The 20,655-nt window shown below is 41.0% G+C and overlaps 2 protein-coding genes across 7 annotated transcripts in view; both read left to right on the top strand.

Moving 5' to 3' along the window:
• magi2a (membrane associated guanylate kinase, WW and PDZ domain containing 2a) overlaps positions 1 to 7,111 on the top strand; it is a 236,932-nt gene extending 229,821 nt beyond the window's left edge. For 4 of the 5 annotated variants that reach the window (XM_067582371.1, XM_067582373.1, XM_067582374.1 and 1 more), the window contains one exon: positions 3,697 to 7,111. In XM_067582371.1, the coding sequence (XP_067438472.1) occupies positions 3,697 to 4,445 (749 nt within the window). In that variant the 3' untranslated portion in view covers positions 4,446 to 7,111. Of the gene's footprint in view, positions 1 to 204; positions 294 to 3,696 lie in introns of all 5 variants that reach the window. The other variant, XM_067582375.1, reaches the window with a different exon arrangement.
• Positions 7,112 to 11,905: 4,794 nt separating this feature from the next.
• Positions 11,906 to 20,655, top strand: part of si:dkey-97m3.1 (fatty acyl-CoA reductase 1) — a 60,290-nt gene continuing 51,540 nt past the window's right edge. The window contains exon 1 of one of the 2 annotated variants that reach the window (XM_067581066.1): positions 11,906 to 12,104. In XM_067581066.1, the coding sequence (XP_067437167.1) occupies positions 12,096 to 12,104 (9 nt within the window). In that variant the 5' untranslated portion in view covers positions 11,906 to 12,095. Of the gene's footprint in view, positions 12,105 to 12,196; positions 12,295 to 20,655 lie in introns of those variants that run through there. The other variant, XM_067581067.1, reaches the window with a different exon arrangement.

Genomic DNA, 20,655 nt, shown 5'->3' with positions numbered 1-20,655 from the left:
TTGATAACATTTTTTCTGGCATGCATTATATTCATGTTATATCTTCTGACTTTAAATACTCGCTGTATTCTTTATACTCTTTATTCTGTATTCCTACACTGTAAAAAACTAATTTTTGTCTTTTCTAACATCAGTTTATCTTCTGTCCATTTCAGTGATCTATCACTAATTGATTGGTCTAGGTTGTTACTTCCCCTTCTATAGGAATGGTATCTTCCAGTCTCTCCATGTGCATGAAAAGTGACAAGCATGGCTCCCCCTATTTCTTCCTAATGGGCCACTCTAAAGACACGGTTTGTGACCATACGAATGTTTTTCTCTTCACTTAACCCTGGCTTTCTGTGCTGTGGTTTTGCATGTTGTGTGATTTTAATTCTTTTTATTCTTTTCGGCACTTTTATATTAAAACAACTTGTTATATAAGCACGGAGAGCCCGAACGGTCGAAGATCCTACCTTTTTGGTTGATGAAATAATCAACAAATATTGCTGCAAGCTGCAGGATGTTGTGAAATTAGTGAACATAACTCTCCTCCCCAACAAAAGATAAATCAGCAGCTACCTACAGGCCCAAAAATACAGCAATATGAGCGTTCACCCTGAGTCAGCCAGAGGAGATGAACGTGAAATATTGCGGCAGATTATTTACCCAGTGAAATCTCAGCGCAGCGTGAATTGAGCCTGGGAGGGGACATTTATTTGTGTGACACCGCGGGTAATAAAACTCCAATGCGCCACTCACTCCTGTGGCTCCTGCAGCAGCACGACGCTCACTTTTCCACACCCTCCCACTTCAGAGAAAGTCACTTTAAGGGAGCCCCGCAGCACTAAAACCACCCCGTGACATGCATTCATCAGGCCTTGGTGGTCACCCTCCAGCCCTTAAACACAGGAAATAGAGGGTGATGTCATTTCCCCCCCCTCCTATGTCAACCCTTTTTCTGCCAGCCCTCTTCCAGGCGGGGATTTAATATGCACACAGACACAGGGAGTCTTACTGCGGTCAGCCAGAAGACACAGTGCTCCATCATTAAGAGATCTGCGCTCTTTCTGAGTTACCCTGCTGCCTAAAAGTAGCAGCAGCCACATGTTCTGCTCTGTGTGGGCTCAATTCAGCATTTATCATCAGTAGTTTACCGTATTTGCATACTGGAAGGTTATGCGAATCATTTATGGTGATCAATTCAGCTATTTAAAACATTAGCATGCAAATGTGCAAAGGAGCAAGTTATTTTTGTTTTAGGGTCCTGTGCTGTGCTTTTTAGGAACAGCTAAATGCAAAACGAAGATCAGAAAAACAAGAATATAAGCAGCGTATTGTCGGGATAAAACCATACGGTTGTGGGCATGTGCATGAATATTATTGTGCGCTTGTCTGTGTTTGGTATTGTGTGTGTTTTTGTGCCTCTATCTACAGTAGCATGAGCTCAGACTTCTGAGAATTACGCTTTTAAAATCGCTCTAAAAAGCCCAAATAGGAATAAAAATGTGGAAAAATAAGACTTATCTTTAGGAGCAGCTCACAAGTGTTTATTTAGGACATCTGTCACTGCTGCAAAGCAAACATTCACATCACATGGTTAATCACGTTTATGCTCAGAGAGGAAAAGCAAATCAGACACAAGGATTTCAGAATCATCCGCCCTTCTGTTTATTTCTTTTAAACATACATTTTCTCAGTGAGAGGACGTTCTGCAAAATCTTAAATGACTGTAATGTTTTTAAGTTAATTTCATTTGTGTGAAACCATGGATATCTCAAGTAGCAATTAAAGAGTACTCCTGTGATTTCATAATGCAGAGAGTGAAGATATGGGTCAAATTCCAAAAACACTGGATCCTAAACTTCCCATAATGCAACTTCAGTTTTTCGTTAGACTTTAGATTACTCAAGGATGTGATTTTCTCAGACTAATTAACATGTGAAAATGTATGAAATAGGTCAAAACGGAAACAAAAACAACTTGGACAATATACTACTCAGTTCAAGACACCTCCTGAGCTCTCTTAAATCTCAAGTTAAATAAGATAATTGCTTCTATTCTTGCATTTGTACTGCATTTATTTTGCAGTTTGACAAATACATGGTCTGTACTTTTGTGCTACTCTTAAATAGAACATACATACAAATTATGTTATTTCTCTTTCTTGAATAAATACAACATATAATCATATAGTCAGAGTCTCTTTTTAAACTTAATATTCCCACTAATAAGTGAATTCGACACCTACTGAGGACCATACATATTTTAGTTTAACCAAAAAAAACAATCTTAAAGATGCCCTCTAGGCCAGTTTTAACATGCATATAAAATACTCCACTTTGAATAATAATTTGTGTCTGATATGATTTTTTCCACACAAAAAAAGTTCAATTATCTCGTTAAAATCCTTAAAATTACATGAATATGCAAATATAATTCATTTCAAAAGGTTAACCGCTGGACATGAGATGTTTCCTACTTCACTGTAAAGTTCATTCTCAGCGTTTGTGCACTGGAGGCTCCAAGTTTCCACATCACACTTGTGTAAGTTGAATAGCGGACCAGGATCGCGCTCAAATCGTAGGTACTCACAGATGAATGTGAAAACAGTCTTCTAGTGTTAAACTCTGCACGTACATCATTCTGCACAATGAAGCTCAAACATCCAAATGAAGGAACAAGAAGCAAAATTCATTTTTGAGTGGAGGGAGACTTTAATTCAAGGTCCACTTACAAGCTTTTTCATGGCTTTCAACCACATCTTGAACTTTAGATTAATGTTTCCAAGGTCAAGAATGAATTTTCCACCTCAAATACTGTACATGCTGTAGTTTATATAATGTGAAACGCTAACTTAGCAGAAATATAAGGAGACTGGAGCCTTAAGAGAGCTGACAAAAGACATTAGTGCAGCGGGTGATAACCACAGGTTGCTTGAAGTCATGCTGGTACACACACACAGATACTGTAGGGCCATTTATGAGCCTGATGTCACTTCATTGTACCAGGTAAAAGTAAAAGACTGTTACGTTCCAGAGTACTCACAAGTGACCAGGTACTGCTCTTAGCTCTGCATCTAATATGCTCCAGCGCTGCATGAGATTCTCTTTATAATTGGGCCTCATGGCGCTTGTGTAGCTAACCTAGCCTCTGCCCCCCTGCCTAGCCCGCTGAAAATGACTGATGGCTGAGGGACGGAGACTCATCGGTGCAGAAACAGAAGCTAACAGTCTGTGAGAGTAGAGAGTTTTGGAGGAGCGCGGTGTAGATTCACTGCAGCTGCTACTCTGGATACAGAGTTCTTCAGGCTTAAAAGAGGGAGAGAGCGAGAGGCACTCAGCCCCTGAGGTTTTCATTCTCACTAAAGCACCACCCTATTGGGCACATCATCCATTTCATTAAACCTGTTTTCGATTTTCCGCCAAGGTTTTAGATTGGCCGGGGCTTTAAAGAGAGCGAGGGGAGGCAGATTGATGTTGCCTAAAAGTAGAGTTGCCCTGTGACACGATGGGAAGTAGGTTGTAGAGCCGCTGTGATGTTTACTTTAATGCTTTCAGCTTGTAGAGTAGGAATGATTGCTGTGATAATTATTTTTGTTTTGATTTAGTGTTTTGCGTTTTTTTGGTTGTGCGGTGGCATGTGTGCAAGCTTTTAAGCAGAGTGAAAGAGCGCGTTTGTGTTTTACATTATTGACTCTGTGAATGTGTGTTCCAGACAATGCCGCCTCATGGGATGCTTGCCCTTCAGCCTCCCCAAGCCTGTCGGAAGTAGCCCCTCCCATCGACAGCCTTTCCATGTCATCGCCTTCATCTCATCTGGCCCCAGCCCCCGACCCACCTCACCTGCCGCCTCTGGACGTCCCTCGAGACCCGGTGACACGAGACAGCAGGACAGAGCGTTCGAAGAGCCCCCAGAAGTCCGAGCTGCTAAATCCGGATCCGATCAGCCAGGGGAGGAGAGTGGCTACAACCGGCGGGAGCGGCAGAGCAAAGAAAGAGGGTGGCAGGTCCACCCACAAGGGGCACAGGGTGCAGCCCACTACTGAGGGGGAAGGGGGCAAAGAGGGGCAGAGCGGGGAGCACAAACCTTCCAGAAGCACCAGAGGGAGGTCCAAGGAGAGAAATACTGGGGACAGCAGCTTTCCCGGTGGGAAAAGAGAAACCACCCAGTCTCCCAGCGGCTCCATGCTTCCGCATACTAACGGGAACAGCAGGGACGATGTGGAGCGTTACAGCAGCGGGCAGCAGCAGCAGCAGGTGGAGCTGGAGCAGAGCAAGCCCAGGCCCAGGGAACTGGACAGGGACCTGGGAGAGAGCCGGCCCAGCCTGCCCATCAAGAGCACCAGCAGCAGCGGCAGCGCAGCAGGGAGGAAGGCCACGGTCTCTCCTGGGCCTTGGAAGATCCCTGGATCAGACAAGCTGCCCAGCACGCTACGCACAGGCACGTCCACGCTGAGCAGATAACACCGCAGCTCCAGCACGGTGGTCCAGAGCGCAGTGGCCACACTCATCTGAACTAAACCACCCCCATCTGGATGAAAATACCATCCTCACGCCTTCCTGTGCCCTTGCTCCTTCCCTTTATTTCCCCTCCGCGTAACTCGTTCTCCCATAAAGTCAAAACCAAGGGGGGGCAGGGTGATCTGGACCACGTATTTTTAGAGTTTTATTTATGATACTGTACTCTAAATTATTTTGAGAAATATTTTACACCCACCACCTTAAGAACTGGAAAAATCACCCACTTTTTAAAAAAAAAAAAAAACGGAAGAGCAAGCAAGAATGTGTGTGTGTAGCGTGACGGGGAATCATTTGGGAGGTACAAACATTGAAGAACTCCATTTCAAGTCCCCCCAGCCCCCCCCAAATTTCCGCAGCAGCAGAACCAGGGGACGAACATTGAGATATAAACAACTGACAGGAAGCAACTGTCGGTTACCAATGGATTTTTTTTTATATATATCTACGCAATGGAGTCTATTTTATGAAATGGAATGTTTAAAAGAGGGTTTGCCTGTTTTTGACAAGAGCGAATGGGACAAAGAGTGACAGCAAAGATGAAATTTACTCATCAACAGAACTTTGCCTTAACAGAGACTGAATGGGCCTGAATCTGTCTTGAATAATCTATCAGATGATTATAGACATAGATATATTATAATGAATATGAATATGTGGGATCATTTTGTAAATAAGATCATCTTTAAGTGAAAAGAACCTTAGTTGAGCCGATGGAAATTCTAGTCCACGCTTGGTTGAGCAGAGCGGCGCAAAAATATGGACGAGAACTTTCACCACACCAACTTCTCCCTCTTCTACACTCCCGTTCAGCCCTGTGATTGCAGTTCGGGGTCTCGGCAGGGCCTGCTGCGGTCGGCTGCACGGTCTATTTGGGAGTTCAGCGGGGATGTCGTGTCAATCCATTTTTCTCATTTCTGTGCTTAACGAACAAAGCAATCCACAACGGTGGTGTCCAGCCGGACGCTGAGAGAAGGAGCTTGCTTGATACCGAGGGGCAGAGTGCCTTAGACTGACAAGAGAGGTTGGCTTTTTAGTCAAAGGTTCAACTCCAAAATACTTGAGAGGGTTCAAAACAGGCTGCTATACAACTCCAACTTTACAGAATATAAATAATAAACTGTATTTTTTCAGATGCGAGTGTGATACGGTGAAATATCATTTATTTCACAAGCTTGTGTATGAAAATAAGTCCATTACCAGAGGTGTTGATGGTCCATATTTGTGCAAGTGGTTCATTTTGGGTCATGATAGTTTTCATTGCTGATTTCTTAATGAGGTCTGACATTAGTAATTTCCATGAAGAACTGCTTATATAAGATTGTGTAATCAAAACCAAAAACAAACTAAACTAGTAAAATCTGATGGTGAGTCACAAGAGAATTAATCTCACTTGTCAAAAGCTCACTCGCGTAACCATCCGTAACCTGACTGATCGCCCTCAATTTGAAAAGGAAACATTTCTATCATTTCCAGGCCCGGCTGAGGAGAGTTTGCACCCGTCACAGCCGCCGTCTGTTGATTTGTTTTGGGTCGATTTGGTCTATGATATTAAGACGTGCATCTGCACCCCAAAGCTCCCTGTAGGTTTTCTTTGAAAGCTACGCTCTTGTACATTTTTTTTATACAATAAGCTGATCATTTTAAGAGCTACAAATCTTATACTAGCATCTGTATCTTCTGTGCAGAAGTGGTAATTTTTCCTCTGAATGAGCCAATATTATTAGAAGAAAAAAAAAAAAGAATAGAACAAAAGTTTCTTCTCCTTCCGCTGGTGAGGGAAGTGCAAACTGTTGAAAGAATGATAGAGCAAAGGGAGACAAGTAATTATGTTTGCCATTGTAATCTGTAATTACACAAGGAATAAGGGGACTGACTTTAAAGCACAACCTCACACAGAGGGGTTTTAGGATATGAATTATTGTGTCAGGGAACAGAGAAAATCATCAGCCAGGCACCAACGGCTCAGCTCTTCAATCACTTGTAGATGGTACAATGTCCCAAAAAAAAAAGCCCCAAAACTAAATTTAACATTTGTCAGAGAAAAGGTAGCAAAAAAAAGCTGCTTAAATACTGAATCTTCATGCCCATTTGACCGGACTGCTCCTTTATTTTGTGACTTCTGTTTGACGCAAAAACAAACAAACAAACAAAAAAAATAATATGTGTGTACGTTTGCTCAGCCTTTGCACAACTCACTGCTTTCCACGTTTGAACTGTGTCCATCGAGCCAAATTGTAAGTAGTTTTCTACGGGAAGCGAAAAAGAACAAAAAAAAATCAAAAAAAAAAAAAAAAAAGAAGAAGAAGACATCTAGAGTTGTATTTGCAAAAATGTGTGTGCTGAATTAACAACACACGCTGCACCATAAACCCCGAGCGGCTCAGTATCACTGTGTAGTGTTATAGCAGTGTGTAGACCCTGAACAAATATCTCTATAAATATGACTCAGTGTACTGTTGATGGTCACAAAGACTGTAAGTGGAGCAACTATTTTTATGAAATGCAACACTATGGATATATTAACTTTTGCAAAAATCTTGTTTACCTGTATGATATTCTGAAACGCTGTCAAATAAAAAGAAAATCTTGACACATGAAAGATTCATTTAGGATATGCTGCTGTGTGATTTATTATGGTTGTCTGTTTTTATTATTATTATTATTATTATTATTTACTCCCCTGTTTAGCATTTATAAGCTGCGTACTTCCATAAAGTTGAAGAAATGGCCAAAATCAAAGCAGCAGAAGCAGAGATAACCTGACTTTTAGTGTTTAGTAAGCTGTAGGTCAAGCCCCTAAAACACTAGATCCTACATTTCCCACAATGCAACTTAACAGTGTTTTTTCATGAGACAAAACCTTACATGTCTTCTAAATGCCCACTTCTTTCAAAAACCTCCCCCTCTCCAAAAATTGTAACACAGGCTTTCAGTTTATTCAGATTTGATGCCTCGAGCCTGAGCCCATAACCCTGATGACATCACAGTGACATCATCGTGGTTATTTTTCCACATGTACACAGCCGCACAACCATTTTCACAGGCTCATGATGAGTAAACTGAACTTCATGTGTAAAAAAATGTGCCTCTTTACCTCAAGGTCCACTTACTAGATTTCTCCTGCAGCTGCGCCTCATGATCTTCATCAGCTGCAGCTCATGGTCTTCATCAGCAGATGGAGGTTTGTCACATACTTCATGAAGGAAGCCTAATAAATAAATATAATAAATCCAATTAATATATAAACACTGTGTAAGCTTCCTCCTCAAATGTTTTACTGTTGCAGTGTCTCCATTTGGCCACATGGAGGCATCTGATAAGCGAGTTGAGATTCTGCAGATATAATACTAAAAGGAAAAAAAAGGGGGATTTGTCCCTCATGATTGTACTTGATCATGTGGATTGTGGTTTTAAATACACAATATATAATCACTGAACGTTTCCTGTTTACCTCGAGCTGGTTGATTTGAACATCTGGTGGGTTTTAATGCCTTGTGTGCACGTGTCCCACATGTCCACTAGAGGTCAGTGCAGACCAGGCTTATATTTTTCTGCTGCTTGGTTTCATAATTGTTGAACTTACATAAAGTTATTAGTCAGGCCTTCCCCTCTAATAAAATGTTATAGGGATTTTACAAGCCAGCGTGCCATGGTGATTTCATAAGCTACAGAACATCGTATGATATTTGCATACATGCATATTGAATAACATTATGTAACACACATTTTTATTCCTGGCTAGTGTTGTGTGTTACTTCCTAGTTGCTTATGCATGAAACGTATTTTTTTTAAAAAAAGGCTTTTATTCCCTTCAAATGCTGCTTTTGTGACCTTCCTCCACCACACTCCCTTAAACTGATATTGTGGTTTTTACTCATACATCATGTTGCAATCCACATGAAATAATTGCATTTAGTGACATCATTCATTTAAGACTGGATTAGACATCTTAGCACTCATTAGACCTGATTTAACATGTCCACAGGTGTGACTCTGCTCCTGTTTTGCCTTAACTAATCTACTGTCATGAACAAAAGGTCAAATATCCTTCACGTGCTTTGGCATTAGTAAGGTGTCGACACATGTATACAGAGGTCTGTGCATCGAGCTGAAAGGAGGCACAAAAGCAGCACAGAGTGAGCGATGAAGCACCGCAGGAGAAGGACAACGAGCTCTCCCGCAGAGGCAGCGCCGGTCGAGGCTGCCTGCTGCCGGCTGGAAGCTGCTGGCTGGTGGTGTCTGTGTTCTCCACAGGAACAAATCAATCCAGAGCTGTAGGTACTCATGTCTCCTCTGGGAGAACGACAAGCTTAGCGCAGGCCTTAACAGACTGCTCTGCTCTCTCTGAAGAGACACAGAGGACGTTAAGGTTGAAGGACCACCTTCGACGTGTTTATCAAACGGCACAAAGGCAACCAGTAGCATTTTAGACAATGTGAGGCTCAAATTATTGGTAATATTCAGCAGCTGATATGCAGACAGATGATGAAAAGGGTGTTTTATAGTTGTTCCATGGGTTAAAGCTGCTCATTTAAAGCTGCAGCTCATATCTCTAAATCTCAGTTGCATCTGACAGCACCACACACTGTCCTAATGTATCATCCAAACACACATACTAATATAATTGACAGTAGGTATGACTCAGATTTTCACAGCAGTGTTTGATGGATGGCTTTACTCCCTCCGCTGACATCTCTGGTGTTCTCCCTCACTGAATTGCTTTATTCTGTAGCATCTCATCAACACTAAACACACTGCCAGTGAAATAACTGCAGTGCAGAGATAACACAAAGTACAATGAGTTCACCCTCCAACAAGACTTCTCTGTACTGCACAAAAAAAAAAAAAAAAAAATCTTAAACAGCATCTGCACTGATCAAGAGTTTCAATATCTAGGTCTGTGACTGTCTCACTTTAGCCCGGAGCAACTTAATAGATGCTTTCATCTGAGGTGAGCCAGGAATTGTTTTGCTGCATGAAAAGCGGATTCCTCCTTATCTCCACGTCACCTCATTTGCAAGGGCTTTGTGTGTGAAGCCGGTGAAGCTGCGCAGGTTTACAAAACAAGGAGGGGGTCTGTTCCCTCCTCATTAGTTAGCCAGATTTTCTGAGAGTTGCAGGAAAATTAATTAACTTGCAGTTGCTCATATGGCAGAAAAACACAGACTCTAGAAAGTCCTGAGCGTGCAGCATTTCATGCTCAGTGAGTGATCAGCACTCGGAGTGTATAAGCCATGACTTTCTGTGTTAAACATTTCAGCAATCTGCAAAAAAAAAAGATATCCTGGATCATGGTGCAGTGGTTAAATGCTTCTGAGGAAAACAAACACATAAGGGACAACAAATAATAAGTTGCACAACGAGGATTACCTGCAGAAAAGGTGGAGGGTTGTCCTGTTCCTGTGCAACTTTTATTAAAAAAAAGAGACAGCAACAGCACATCCTGTCAGCAGCCAATGGCCACTTTGAGGTTTGTGGGGGGAGTAAAAGCCACTAGACTTGTCCTGAGCAGACATTTTTATACCTCACAAGCACACTCATGCATGCACACGCACACATTTATTCGCCAGGACCTTTCTGCCACGTGCAGCCGTGTGTCCTCTCCAATGAATAGTGATCTATTTTGTCAATTATATTAAAGTTATGGCGCAGTTACGGCTAAAAGCAAAATCTGTGCCCTTCAGCTAAGTGCAGTGAATGAATTGTGAATGATAATCAAAGCTGTAAGATGAGGAATAATGGCACCAAGTGGAGTTATAAGTGTTCTCCAGGCAACAGGATGGCTGTAATAACGGATGGAGGTATTTGATGCCTGATATTTGATAACTTTAATTATACATGAGTGTTTTGTAACCAGGGCAGTGAATGATGGGTCTTGCATGTTTTATGTGGGCGTCAATAGAAATGTCCTGTAAGGACATAATGTTTTAGCTGCAAAATGAACAATCGCTTCAGTTTAAGAGCGATCAATGGATCATTTTAGGAGATGAGTGGCATAATTTTTCAAATTATTTAGAGACACTCAAAGTTTATTAGATCATTGACTGAACATGGATGTGTTTCATTGTTATCTTATTGTATTGATTGTGTCGATAAATGGTCAACGTGGGAGTCACAATATATTTTGAAAAGTGCTAAATCCGAGTAAAAACTCAAGAGATTATTCACAAGCTGCCATCATTTCCTTTGTCAAGGACCCACAAATACATCTACATAAGATCATAGATCCATGTGATACTTGAGGAAACCTAATATGACACAATAAAAAAAAAAAAAATAGCCTATCACTCAACTCATATTCCCTCAGGCTTTGCTTTGTGAAATAATAACTGATCAATCACCCAAATGAGCGTGATGAGAGAAATAATCTCCTCGCCTTTGATAATTATCAACACAACTGCCTACTTCAATGAAATTATGTGTTGCTATTTTTTTTTTGTTTTGCAAATGCTGAATTGAACACTGATAATTCAGAAAAAAAGATTTCACTTGTTTTCTTTCCAACCAGATTTAGTGATATGGAGGCCCCAGCAGGTCCTGCTTCATTTTCACCCTTTCTCTTACTGGTAATGCTGGTATTGGAAGAAATACTCAAAACTTTCATCCTAAGTAAAACTATTAATACAACAGTATAAATACTGTAAAAGTCCTGCATTCAAATTTGAATTGAAAGAGAGGTGAGGTGGAGCTTTTAATTCTTACATAACGCTGGGTAGTTTAATCAATAATAATGCATCATATTTATTTGTTATATTTTGTGAGTAAAATCTGCAACGTAATCAATAACATTTATCTGTCAGGTAGAAATGGGCAATATATTGATAAAGACTCTTCTAGCTGTTCTGTTAGTTGTCTTTACCTGCTTATTAATTATATCCACATTACTGATGATTATTTATCAAAAAATAAAATGTGTAAACATTTTGTGAAAGCACCAGTTGTCATCCTTACAATATTGTTGCAATATGGATATCGAGGTATTTGGTCAAAAATATCGTGATGTGATTTTGTCTGCATCGCTCAGCCTTACTGTCAAGTAAACGTTGTAGTGGTGGTGAAGTAGAAGTATACAGATGCATATTTTTAAGTGCTTTGGGGGCCTTTTGAAAGTTATTTCAGGGTAAAATGAGTTAGAATAGTAACTTAATTCAACATTTTTCATATCTAAACATCATAATAAATCTATAGCTGTTTGGGGCTTCATTAGTTGGGGGTCCCTAATGGTAAAGTCCGCCCCTGTTTCCAACTAACAACGAATCTATATGAAGAAAGTCACATTAACTTCCCGGATTTTTTGAATGAAATTTGGCGTCGGTCTGCATACGACAGCACGGCGTGCACCGGCGAGACGGGCGGGGTGACACGCCCTGCCCACTCACTCACTATCTCATATTTGTGTAGCAGTCTGTCTTACTGCTGTAGTCTGCAGACGGACAGACAGACAGACAGGCAGTCGGCGGGGCCGAACCGGTGGAAGTATCCCAGCAGCCAGAGCCCTGGGGCGGCCGGTGGGAGGAGGCAGAGAGTCCGCAGCTGCCGCACCGCACAGCCTCTTTGACAGCCGCAAGAGGAAGGAACCACCCGCACCGACCCATGTCTACGGTAGGAAGCGTTTTATCTCCTTTTTTTTTAAATTTAATAAGGGGAGTGTTTTGTTTATTGGGATTTGAGTGGGAATTTTGGTGTCGTGGAGCTGCTTTCATTGGTTTCGTCGGCTGTGTGGTCGGGAGCAAGCGGGACTGAGCATCAACACGCCGGGGCTGAAAATATCTCCGAGCTCAGCCACTCGGCGGTAACATTCACAGTTTCGTATTTGGTTTGTGTGACTTTCGTTTGTTCCTGTTTTAAAACGCTGGTGGTTTAGTTAAGGAGAGAGCGCGCAGTTGGCTCGAGGCTGTAGCCGCCTCCGACAGCAGGGCGGCGGGCAGCGGAACAGTCAGAGCCGCAGTCAGCGTGGAGCAGCTGCGTCAAGGCAGCAGCGACAGCACGGGAAGTACGGAGGGTGGCCTTCAGACGAAAACCCAAACACAACACACGGTTTAACTACTTATTTGCTGTTTTTTTTTTTTGGCTCAAGTGGTTTTACAAGTGGAGCCATGCTGAATCCACAAGTTGCTTTTGCATGCATGAACGTTGAAGTCATCCTATGGCCAGTAACTGAATAGGCCTTTTAGTTTGAAGAAAGGAAATCAAAGTTGGTGTAAAATCCCACATGATGTACAAGTTATGGAGGATTTCTGCACTCAAGTTAATCTCAAGTGAGCTATTTTACAATTGCAACCCTTGAAATTTCACCTGGAGCTTAATTGCCTCCAACACCCACGTGGGCCAATTAGCTAATGAAAGCCTAAGTGGCTTGAAAGTAGCTGTGGGTGGTGGATCACGTGATTTTTGCCACATGTGTAGCCTATGAGTGCTTTCACATCATGGAAGTAAGAAGTTATCCAGACTTTGTCACTATTTGTGGTGGAAAGTAACTAAGTACGCAAGTATTGTACTTAAGTACAGTTTTGAAATACTTGTACTTTACTTGAGTATTTCCATTTGATGCTACTTTACATTTCCACTCCACTACATTTCAGAGGGAAATATTGTACTTCCTACTCCACTACATTTATTTAACAGCTTTAGTTACTTTTCAGATGAAGATTTGACACAATGGATAATATAACAAGCTTTTAAAATACAACACATAATTAAAGATGAAACCAGTGGTTTCCAACCTTTTTGGCTCATGACGTCTTACAAAAAGCAGTGTGTAGTCGGGGTCACATTTGACATGTCTATGAGTTGTTAACAGCTCCACCAAATAGTGATTTTTTTTTTCCCTCTAAACTTCTCACATGGTTTCATTTCAATAAATGTTCAAATGATCCAATATTTCACCAAAAATCAAAGATTAGAGAAAAAGTCCAAAAACTGAAAACAGATTTGTGTATCAGAGTTTTTCTTCTTTTCTCTCCCATTAATCATCTCATGACCCCTCAGATTTATCCGGTGACCCTTTGGAAGGGCACGACCCCTAGGTTGGGAACCACTGTACTAATTAGCTCCGCCTCCAGCAGCTACAACAGTAACATGCTGCTCTAACACTGATGCTTCACTATTAATCATCTAATGATGTCATATATAATAATATATCAGTCAGAGGGACCAAACCACTACTTTTACTGCAATACTTTAACTACATTTGCTGCTAATACTCATGTACTTTTACTTAAAGGGGAATTTCACCACATTTTATCTGGATGTCCAATCAGTGTTGATGATAAATGTCGTCAATTGAAGCAATAAATTCCTCAGTGGTTGCTATATTGACCAAGAAAGCCAAGTTTTCCTGCTCATGAAGCCGTGCCGGCAGTGCCTACATGTACCAGGATGCATTGCAGCTAATGCAGTCGCACCCTCGGCCTCTGCGTTTCCTTGGCTGTATAATCAGGCTCAAATAAATACGGCTGAATATCCAAGTCAGCCAACACACTGTAAGATGTATCCTCGTCCATATCATCCTCTGCGCTCATATTTATCATGCCAGAGACAGAGACTAGAAATCCAAGCTGAAACAGCCTGTAGTTCTTCCTTTCCCCCAACTACGTCACTGTACATGTCGAATGATGGTGCTGGTGTCGGAAGAACAACAGATTTTGCAGCTGCGCCCCAGAAACACAGATAACATTGGCAACAACTGCAGATGTTTTTGTTTTTGACACTATACTTCTAATGTGGATTGCTAGAGATAAGGTTGAAAATTGGCGAAATGGTCCTTTAAAGGGGACCTGATATGCTTTTCCTTATTTTCAGATATATATATATAATGTGACAATGTTGGATATTCATATTAAACGAAGCCAAAGTGTCAAATAATGAGGTAAACGTATGTAGAAGTAATCCCTGTGAGCAAAAAGCACCGGCTTCAGACTGCTCTGAACGCTCTGTTTCTGACGGTTTTTTCTACTTTCAGCCCGAACTTTCATCGCCTCGTGACGCATTTCTTTATATGGCGAGTTCACTGCTCCACTCGGCTAACATTATTACATTTTTCCATCGTTTTGGGCGAAGCCATGCCGAGCCATGACTTGAGTCGAGCTGACACGCTGGGAGTCAGTTAACAGCCTCTGCTTCCACCTTTTCATATGGATTCGTTGCTTTTATATCTTTGAGTTTTTCGGTATGTTTGTTGAACGAAACAAGCAAATCATTCGGGTAAACTGTCGACCGCCGTTCTTCCATCACATCTGTTTTATTTTGAAAGTGGTACTGGAAGTGGCGTTTTAACAACGCGCCTGTCTTTACACTTTCTCTTGGAGAATCTTGGCACAGATTTGTGGAAATACTCATTTCATTACATGGCCTTCTAACATTCACAGCAACAACCGAGCTTGTGTGTAAATAAAAGGTATTGTTACAGAGCAGAAACACGAGGACGTTTTCTCTGTGTGTGTGTGCGCGTGTGTGTGTGTGTGTGTGTGTGTGTGTGTGTGGGTGCTTTGCCATGTGGAGGCATTGCCGTCTGACTTAATGGTCATGAGATGACAGACAGCCCAGCTGACTCTCTTGACCGTGAATGTGCGACCGAGCAGCAGCTTGTGCCCACATCAGGCGTTAGCTTGTTTTTTCCGTGTTGATGGAGACTCCCCTCATATGGATGCACATCACACCACAGACACCAATTTTAATAATGATTTCCTCACAGAACACACGACACGGGGTGTTTTTTAGATTTAGACAACTTTCCACTTTACAGAAAGCTGGGAGGAGAGCGTTATCTTTGGTATGAGTCCTGTTATACATTTTAAAACAGGGAGAAGGTGAACTCCCACGACTGGTTTCTCTGTATAAACAGCCAGACTAGCCAGCTCTACAGTCTATTATAGTCTGTTACATGCTTCTGTGTGCATTATCATGATAAAAGGCTGCGTTTCTGTTGCAGCCCCCTCCCCTCCCTATAGCCTACAGTGCAAGAGCATCATGTTCATTCAAATAAAGTGAGCATATTCCCCCCGAAAATGAGATTTCTTCTTGTTTTTATTTGGTGGTGGGAAAAAGCACACTGGTAAACTCTCAGGTCAGTGAAGATCTAAGTGATTATAGCCAACAGTGTAAGGTTTTATGTGGATTATTTTCCTGATGAATCGATTAGTTGTCCAGAAAATGGTGAAAAATGCTGATCGCTGTTTCCCAAAGCCCAAGGTGACGTCTTCTAACGTCTTGTTTTGTCCACGACCCAAAGATAATAAGAAACTGTTTAGATTTGAGAAGCTTGAATCAGAGAATTTGGACAATAAATAGTTCATCAAAACGAATAATCGATTATTAAGATGGGCGATTAATTTAATTGTTTGGTTGTCAACTAATCGTTCTGCTCTACCGTTATGTATCATTTTATTATCTGCAGGAAACACTGCTAACGAGCTGAGAACAGTTAAAAGTTGCATTTGTTGTTTTTTCAGGACTCTAGAGTGCATATCATCATCATCATCATCATCAAAACAATCATATCGTAACTGAATTTGAACCTTCAATAAACCTGCCAGTTTATGGACTCAAACCAGTTTAATTCACACACAATAAAACAACATAGTTTCCATCCAGATCAATAGTAGATGTGGTATCTTGTGGAGTAAACTGACTGATGAGGTAAAAGATACAAGACATTATGTGCTATTATGTTAAAAGGAAAACAATGCCATCACAGGGTGTAGAAATGAAGCGTACCTTCAATTAAACAACAACTGTTCCTCTTTATTAGGTATAAAAAGGCTAAAATAAACTATGATGCAGAGATGTTTTTATTATGAGATCAAGATCTTATCATAAATGTTGCTCGGTTAAAAGGAGGGAAAAAGAGAAAAGTGTCTTGCGCTGATTTCTAATTGAGGAACACAAAAAGAGCTTTAATTATCATCAGAGGATGACCTATATTTGTTCTTAGATAAGTGTCAGGTACTTGTGCACGCGTGTTTGTAAACGTGCACTCATTTATATATTTATAGCCGCAGGAAGTATGATCAGATGCTGTCAGGGAGCAGTTTATTCCCAGCTTGGCTTCACATCACACCGTGTAACAGATATTTACTTGTGTTTTGTTCCTGGGTAGTAAGTGTTACTTCCTAATGTGCACATTTTCATTCACACAAAGTCATATGAATCACCAGGAGACTATATTTGGTGGTTGATTTGTGTGTTTGACAGTATAATCGTAAATCTTGTAGAAAAAAACATGTTAATATTGATTCATATGTTGTTTTTTTCTGACTTTATGTGAATGAAAACGTGCAAGTACATTTCAAAATATCATTGTCCAGCTCACAAAAGTGAAGTCTGAAGGGAATAATAGCTGTTTTCTCGACTTTTTAGGCATAAGGAAATAACACTTTACTATCTAGGAACAATGATTATGTTACATAGTGAATGGATTTAGAAAAACATGTTGCTGTTGTCTGAAAGTTGACATAGTGGGATTTTGTAACAAAGCACTCAGGAAGGCAGATTTATAAACTCCCTCTTTTGTCTTCCGAGTTCGTAACCCGTCCCCGTGTTTGTACTCCGTCACCTCTCACCACAACCTGTTTCTGCAAACTCTCTCCGCCGCCGCCGCCGCCGCTGCCGTCGTTGTTGTCATCCTCCTCCTCCTCCTCTTTCTCTGCAGCCCTTCCATGTTTTTAAGCCTCCTCTTGCTCTATGCGCTTCCTTTCCTCTCTCCATCTCCTGTTGCAGGGCTCCATAAATATTTAAATGCTAGCTAGACGTGTTTCTGCTCTCTCCGATCCTCCTCCTCCTCCCTCCGTGCATTTCCATGCCACTGAGAGTATGGGTACAGTAAGTGCAGAGCGGCGTGGGAGCCGTTCCCTCCTTGCATCTCCGCAGTTTGAGAAGGCTGTGATGAAAAAACATGTGGTCTGAAAGGAGGAGGAAGAGGAGGAGGAGGAGGGGGGGGGGGGGGGATTGCAGTGTGTTTCCTCTTTAGTGTTCAGCAGATAAACAATCACTGCAAGGATGTAAATCTCTTTATAGAGTCGACAGCGTCGGTCAGGGGCGGTGAGAATTAGAGAGTGAATTACGTCGCATTATTGATTTTTCTTGATGAATCATTTTGTTTATATCATATAAAATAGCAAACAATGTCCATCACAGTAGGGCTGCAACTAATTATTGTTTTCATTATCATATAGTCTGCAGAATGTTTTTGTGTTTAATTGATTAGTTGTTTAGTCTATTAAATGTCAGAAAATAGTGAAAAACAGCCTTTTATCATTTCCTACTTCTTCAGATGTGTCCGACCGACAGTCCAAAATCCAAAGATATTCCTTTTACCATCACAGAAGACAAAGAAAACTATAAAATTCCCACATTTGAAAATCAAACATTTGGTATTTATGCTTTAAAAATGTCTAAAATGATTGATTCATTTTCTGTTAACCATCTAATTGTTGCATCTCTACATAATGATTCCAAAAGCCCAATGAGACGTCTTCAAATGTCTCGTTTAGTCTGACCGTGAAAAAGAGAAACAGCTGCTGCTTGATCATCGGTTCTCCTGATTAGTATTATTTTTTCTTTCAAATTAATCGTTTTGGTCCATAAAACATCAAAATTCCCATCACAGTTTCCTAGAGCCAAAAGTGACATCATCAAACGTCTTTTATTTCAATGTACTATAACGTAAGATGAGGAAAAGCAGCACATTCTTCTGTTTGAGAATCTGAAACCATCAAATGTATTTTTTTTTTCCTTTTTAAAAAGTTTCCTAATCGATAAAATAGTTGCAGGTTTTTTTTGTTTGTTTTTTTTTAATCTGTTGATCGACTAATCGTTTCAGTCTTGTGATTAGTCTAATGAGCCCAAAGTTTATGTTACGGGTGTTTGTAATGGTTTCAGACCTTTGCCAGAGCTTGATTCTATCTGTGTTCACATTAAGAGCCCAGACTGACATTTCATGCCAACAACAACATGGAACAACTTCACAAACACACACTAGACGCTTCCGTTTCGTTGTAACTTGAAAGTTTGGAAAGTTAAACATCGCTCTTCCTTGATCTGTCTTCTCTTACACAAGATGTTTGTGGTTACCATGTAGTCATACCAGTCAAACCAGTGTCAGAGCTCCTATAGAGTCGCTCTTATACAGAAATGTTAAATGTTGCAATTCAAGAGGAGCTTGTAAGATAAACAGTAGAAAGTGCAGGTGTTGGAAACTAAATCAGCTAAAAGTAGCACAGAGCGTAGCTGTCGGCTGTGTCGTTTTCTTCAGAGCGAGGCCGGGCGGTAATGAAGGAACGGCGTCCCCTGCACCTGTGGTCGGCTGTTTCTCGTGGGAGGATCCAGATCAGCAGCGTTCGGTGCAAAGGAAAGATGGTGGAGGATAAACGAGCGAGAGAAAGAGGCCACAAAGAGGCCACGAAGGTCCCACGTTCACCTTGAGGAAAGTCCTTAAAGAGCCAGCTACATTCAGCAACAGTTTAAAGTACCTACCGGTGTGTTTTCAAGTTTTAGCTCCTTTAAATATAAATGATCATGTATACTTTTACATTTTTACTGACCTTTTTCAAATGCTTGATGCAGAGTTTTTAGAATTTAAAGTGTTTTTCCTGCTGTTCAAGGCATCAGTTGGTTTCCATTGATTTCTGGATGGTATTAAAATTGATTTGCAGACTCTTTTTAAAAATAATGTAACAAAAATGAATGCAAACTTGTTGACTGCGGTGGATTATATCAGTGGTTCCCAGCCTTTTTTTTTTTTTTTTTTGGCTTGTGACCCATGTTGTGACAAGTTCAACCAAAACCAGTCTTTCTTGGATCGCTGTATTTAAATAATTTTTAGAGGCCTGAATAAATACAGTTATTCAATGATTCAAAAGAGGGAAAAAAGTAAAGATTAGTGGAAAGTCTCATGACCCCCCTCATGATTTATCTTGTGACCCCTTGGTGGGTTCTGGACCTTCAGTTTGGGAATCAGTGGTTTACATTTTAAGAGTAGTCCTTTTTTGGTTCTGTCCAAAAGGTTTCTGTAGAAACAAAGAATGGAAAGCTGCCATCAAATGTCTCGTCAGATTAATAATGCAGTTTCCTTCTTCTTTCATCAAGTAGTTTTAGACTGTATTCACTACAGCTGCTCGTGTTTAGATACTTGTGTCAAATTGTTGGAAAGAAGTTTGAAGAAAATATTATTTTCAAAATAAGATGTCCAAAAAATGTTGGTATCTGTACCAAAAATTAGCTACAGACATTTTCAAACAGCCCTGTTTAATTAATTTCAATTGATTAATTTTCATATCTAACTATAAAAATTATTGGAAAGCAAAACGTCTGCCTGGAAAAACTGAATCAAAATTTCTAAAACACAGCAGCTCGTTTCGCAAGATAGTTAACTGTGAAGAAAAGTACACGTGATTTGTAGTAATTGTAAATTAACATCAGTCACCTTCCGTCTACGCTTCCTGTAAGCTTCTCGATATCCTCACGGGGGGATATCTCAGTGGTCCGTTTGACATTGAGCCCCACGTGGACATGGGTGCTCTGTTAACAGCATGTCACTGAAGGGTAATGGAGAGGATTTAGAGCCACTCTCTGGCAGCGAGTGGCGGACCAGTGTTGATTTAATAGAGCCAGGCTTTCTGAACACTACGCAGAGATCATAGTCAACTGCATCTAAGTGAAATTATAATAACAACTTTTCAGAAACAAGCTACAAACAGACAGAAAGAAATAAATGCATAGTGCAGGGTGAGTATGTTTGACATCAAACAACAGTCGCATTGTGAGAGAATGTAAATGGTTGTTACTAAAAGCCTGTCTGACCTTGTTTGCTGATAGCTCGACTGAAGGGAGGGAACATTCTTCACCTCCACTTATGGTACTTACACTTACAAATTATATTCCAGCCTAAGAAGTGAGTTTTTGTGTTGAGCAGGCAGGTGTTGCGACATTCACTCTCTCAGCTACACTAATCTGTCGTCGTGGGCGTTGTTGAGTGACTCCTACAGAAATGTGATACTGCAGGCGGCGCGGGGCCAGTCGAACCCAACCCTTCCCTTCCCATGATTACACGTTTTTCACGTGAGTTAACGCCACTCACCGCCCTCGCAAGGTAGATCCGTACCGCGGCCCCCCCCCGAGAGCTGCAATTTGTGTTCACACATGTCCAAACAACTCG

Source organism: Thunnus thynnus, chromosome 23, assembly GCF_963924715.1.
Source record: "Thunnus thynnus chromosome 23, fThuThy2.1, whole genome shotgun sequence".
Lineage (NCBI taxonomy): Eukaryota > Metazoa > Chordata > Actinopteri > Scombriformes > Scombridae > Thunnus > Thunnus thynnus.
The sequence above is the reverse complement of the archived record's forward strand: the minus strand, read 5'-3'. Positions and strand labels throughout refer to the sequence as shown.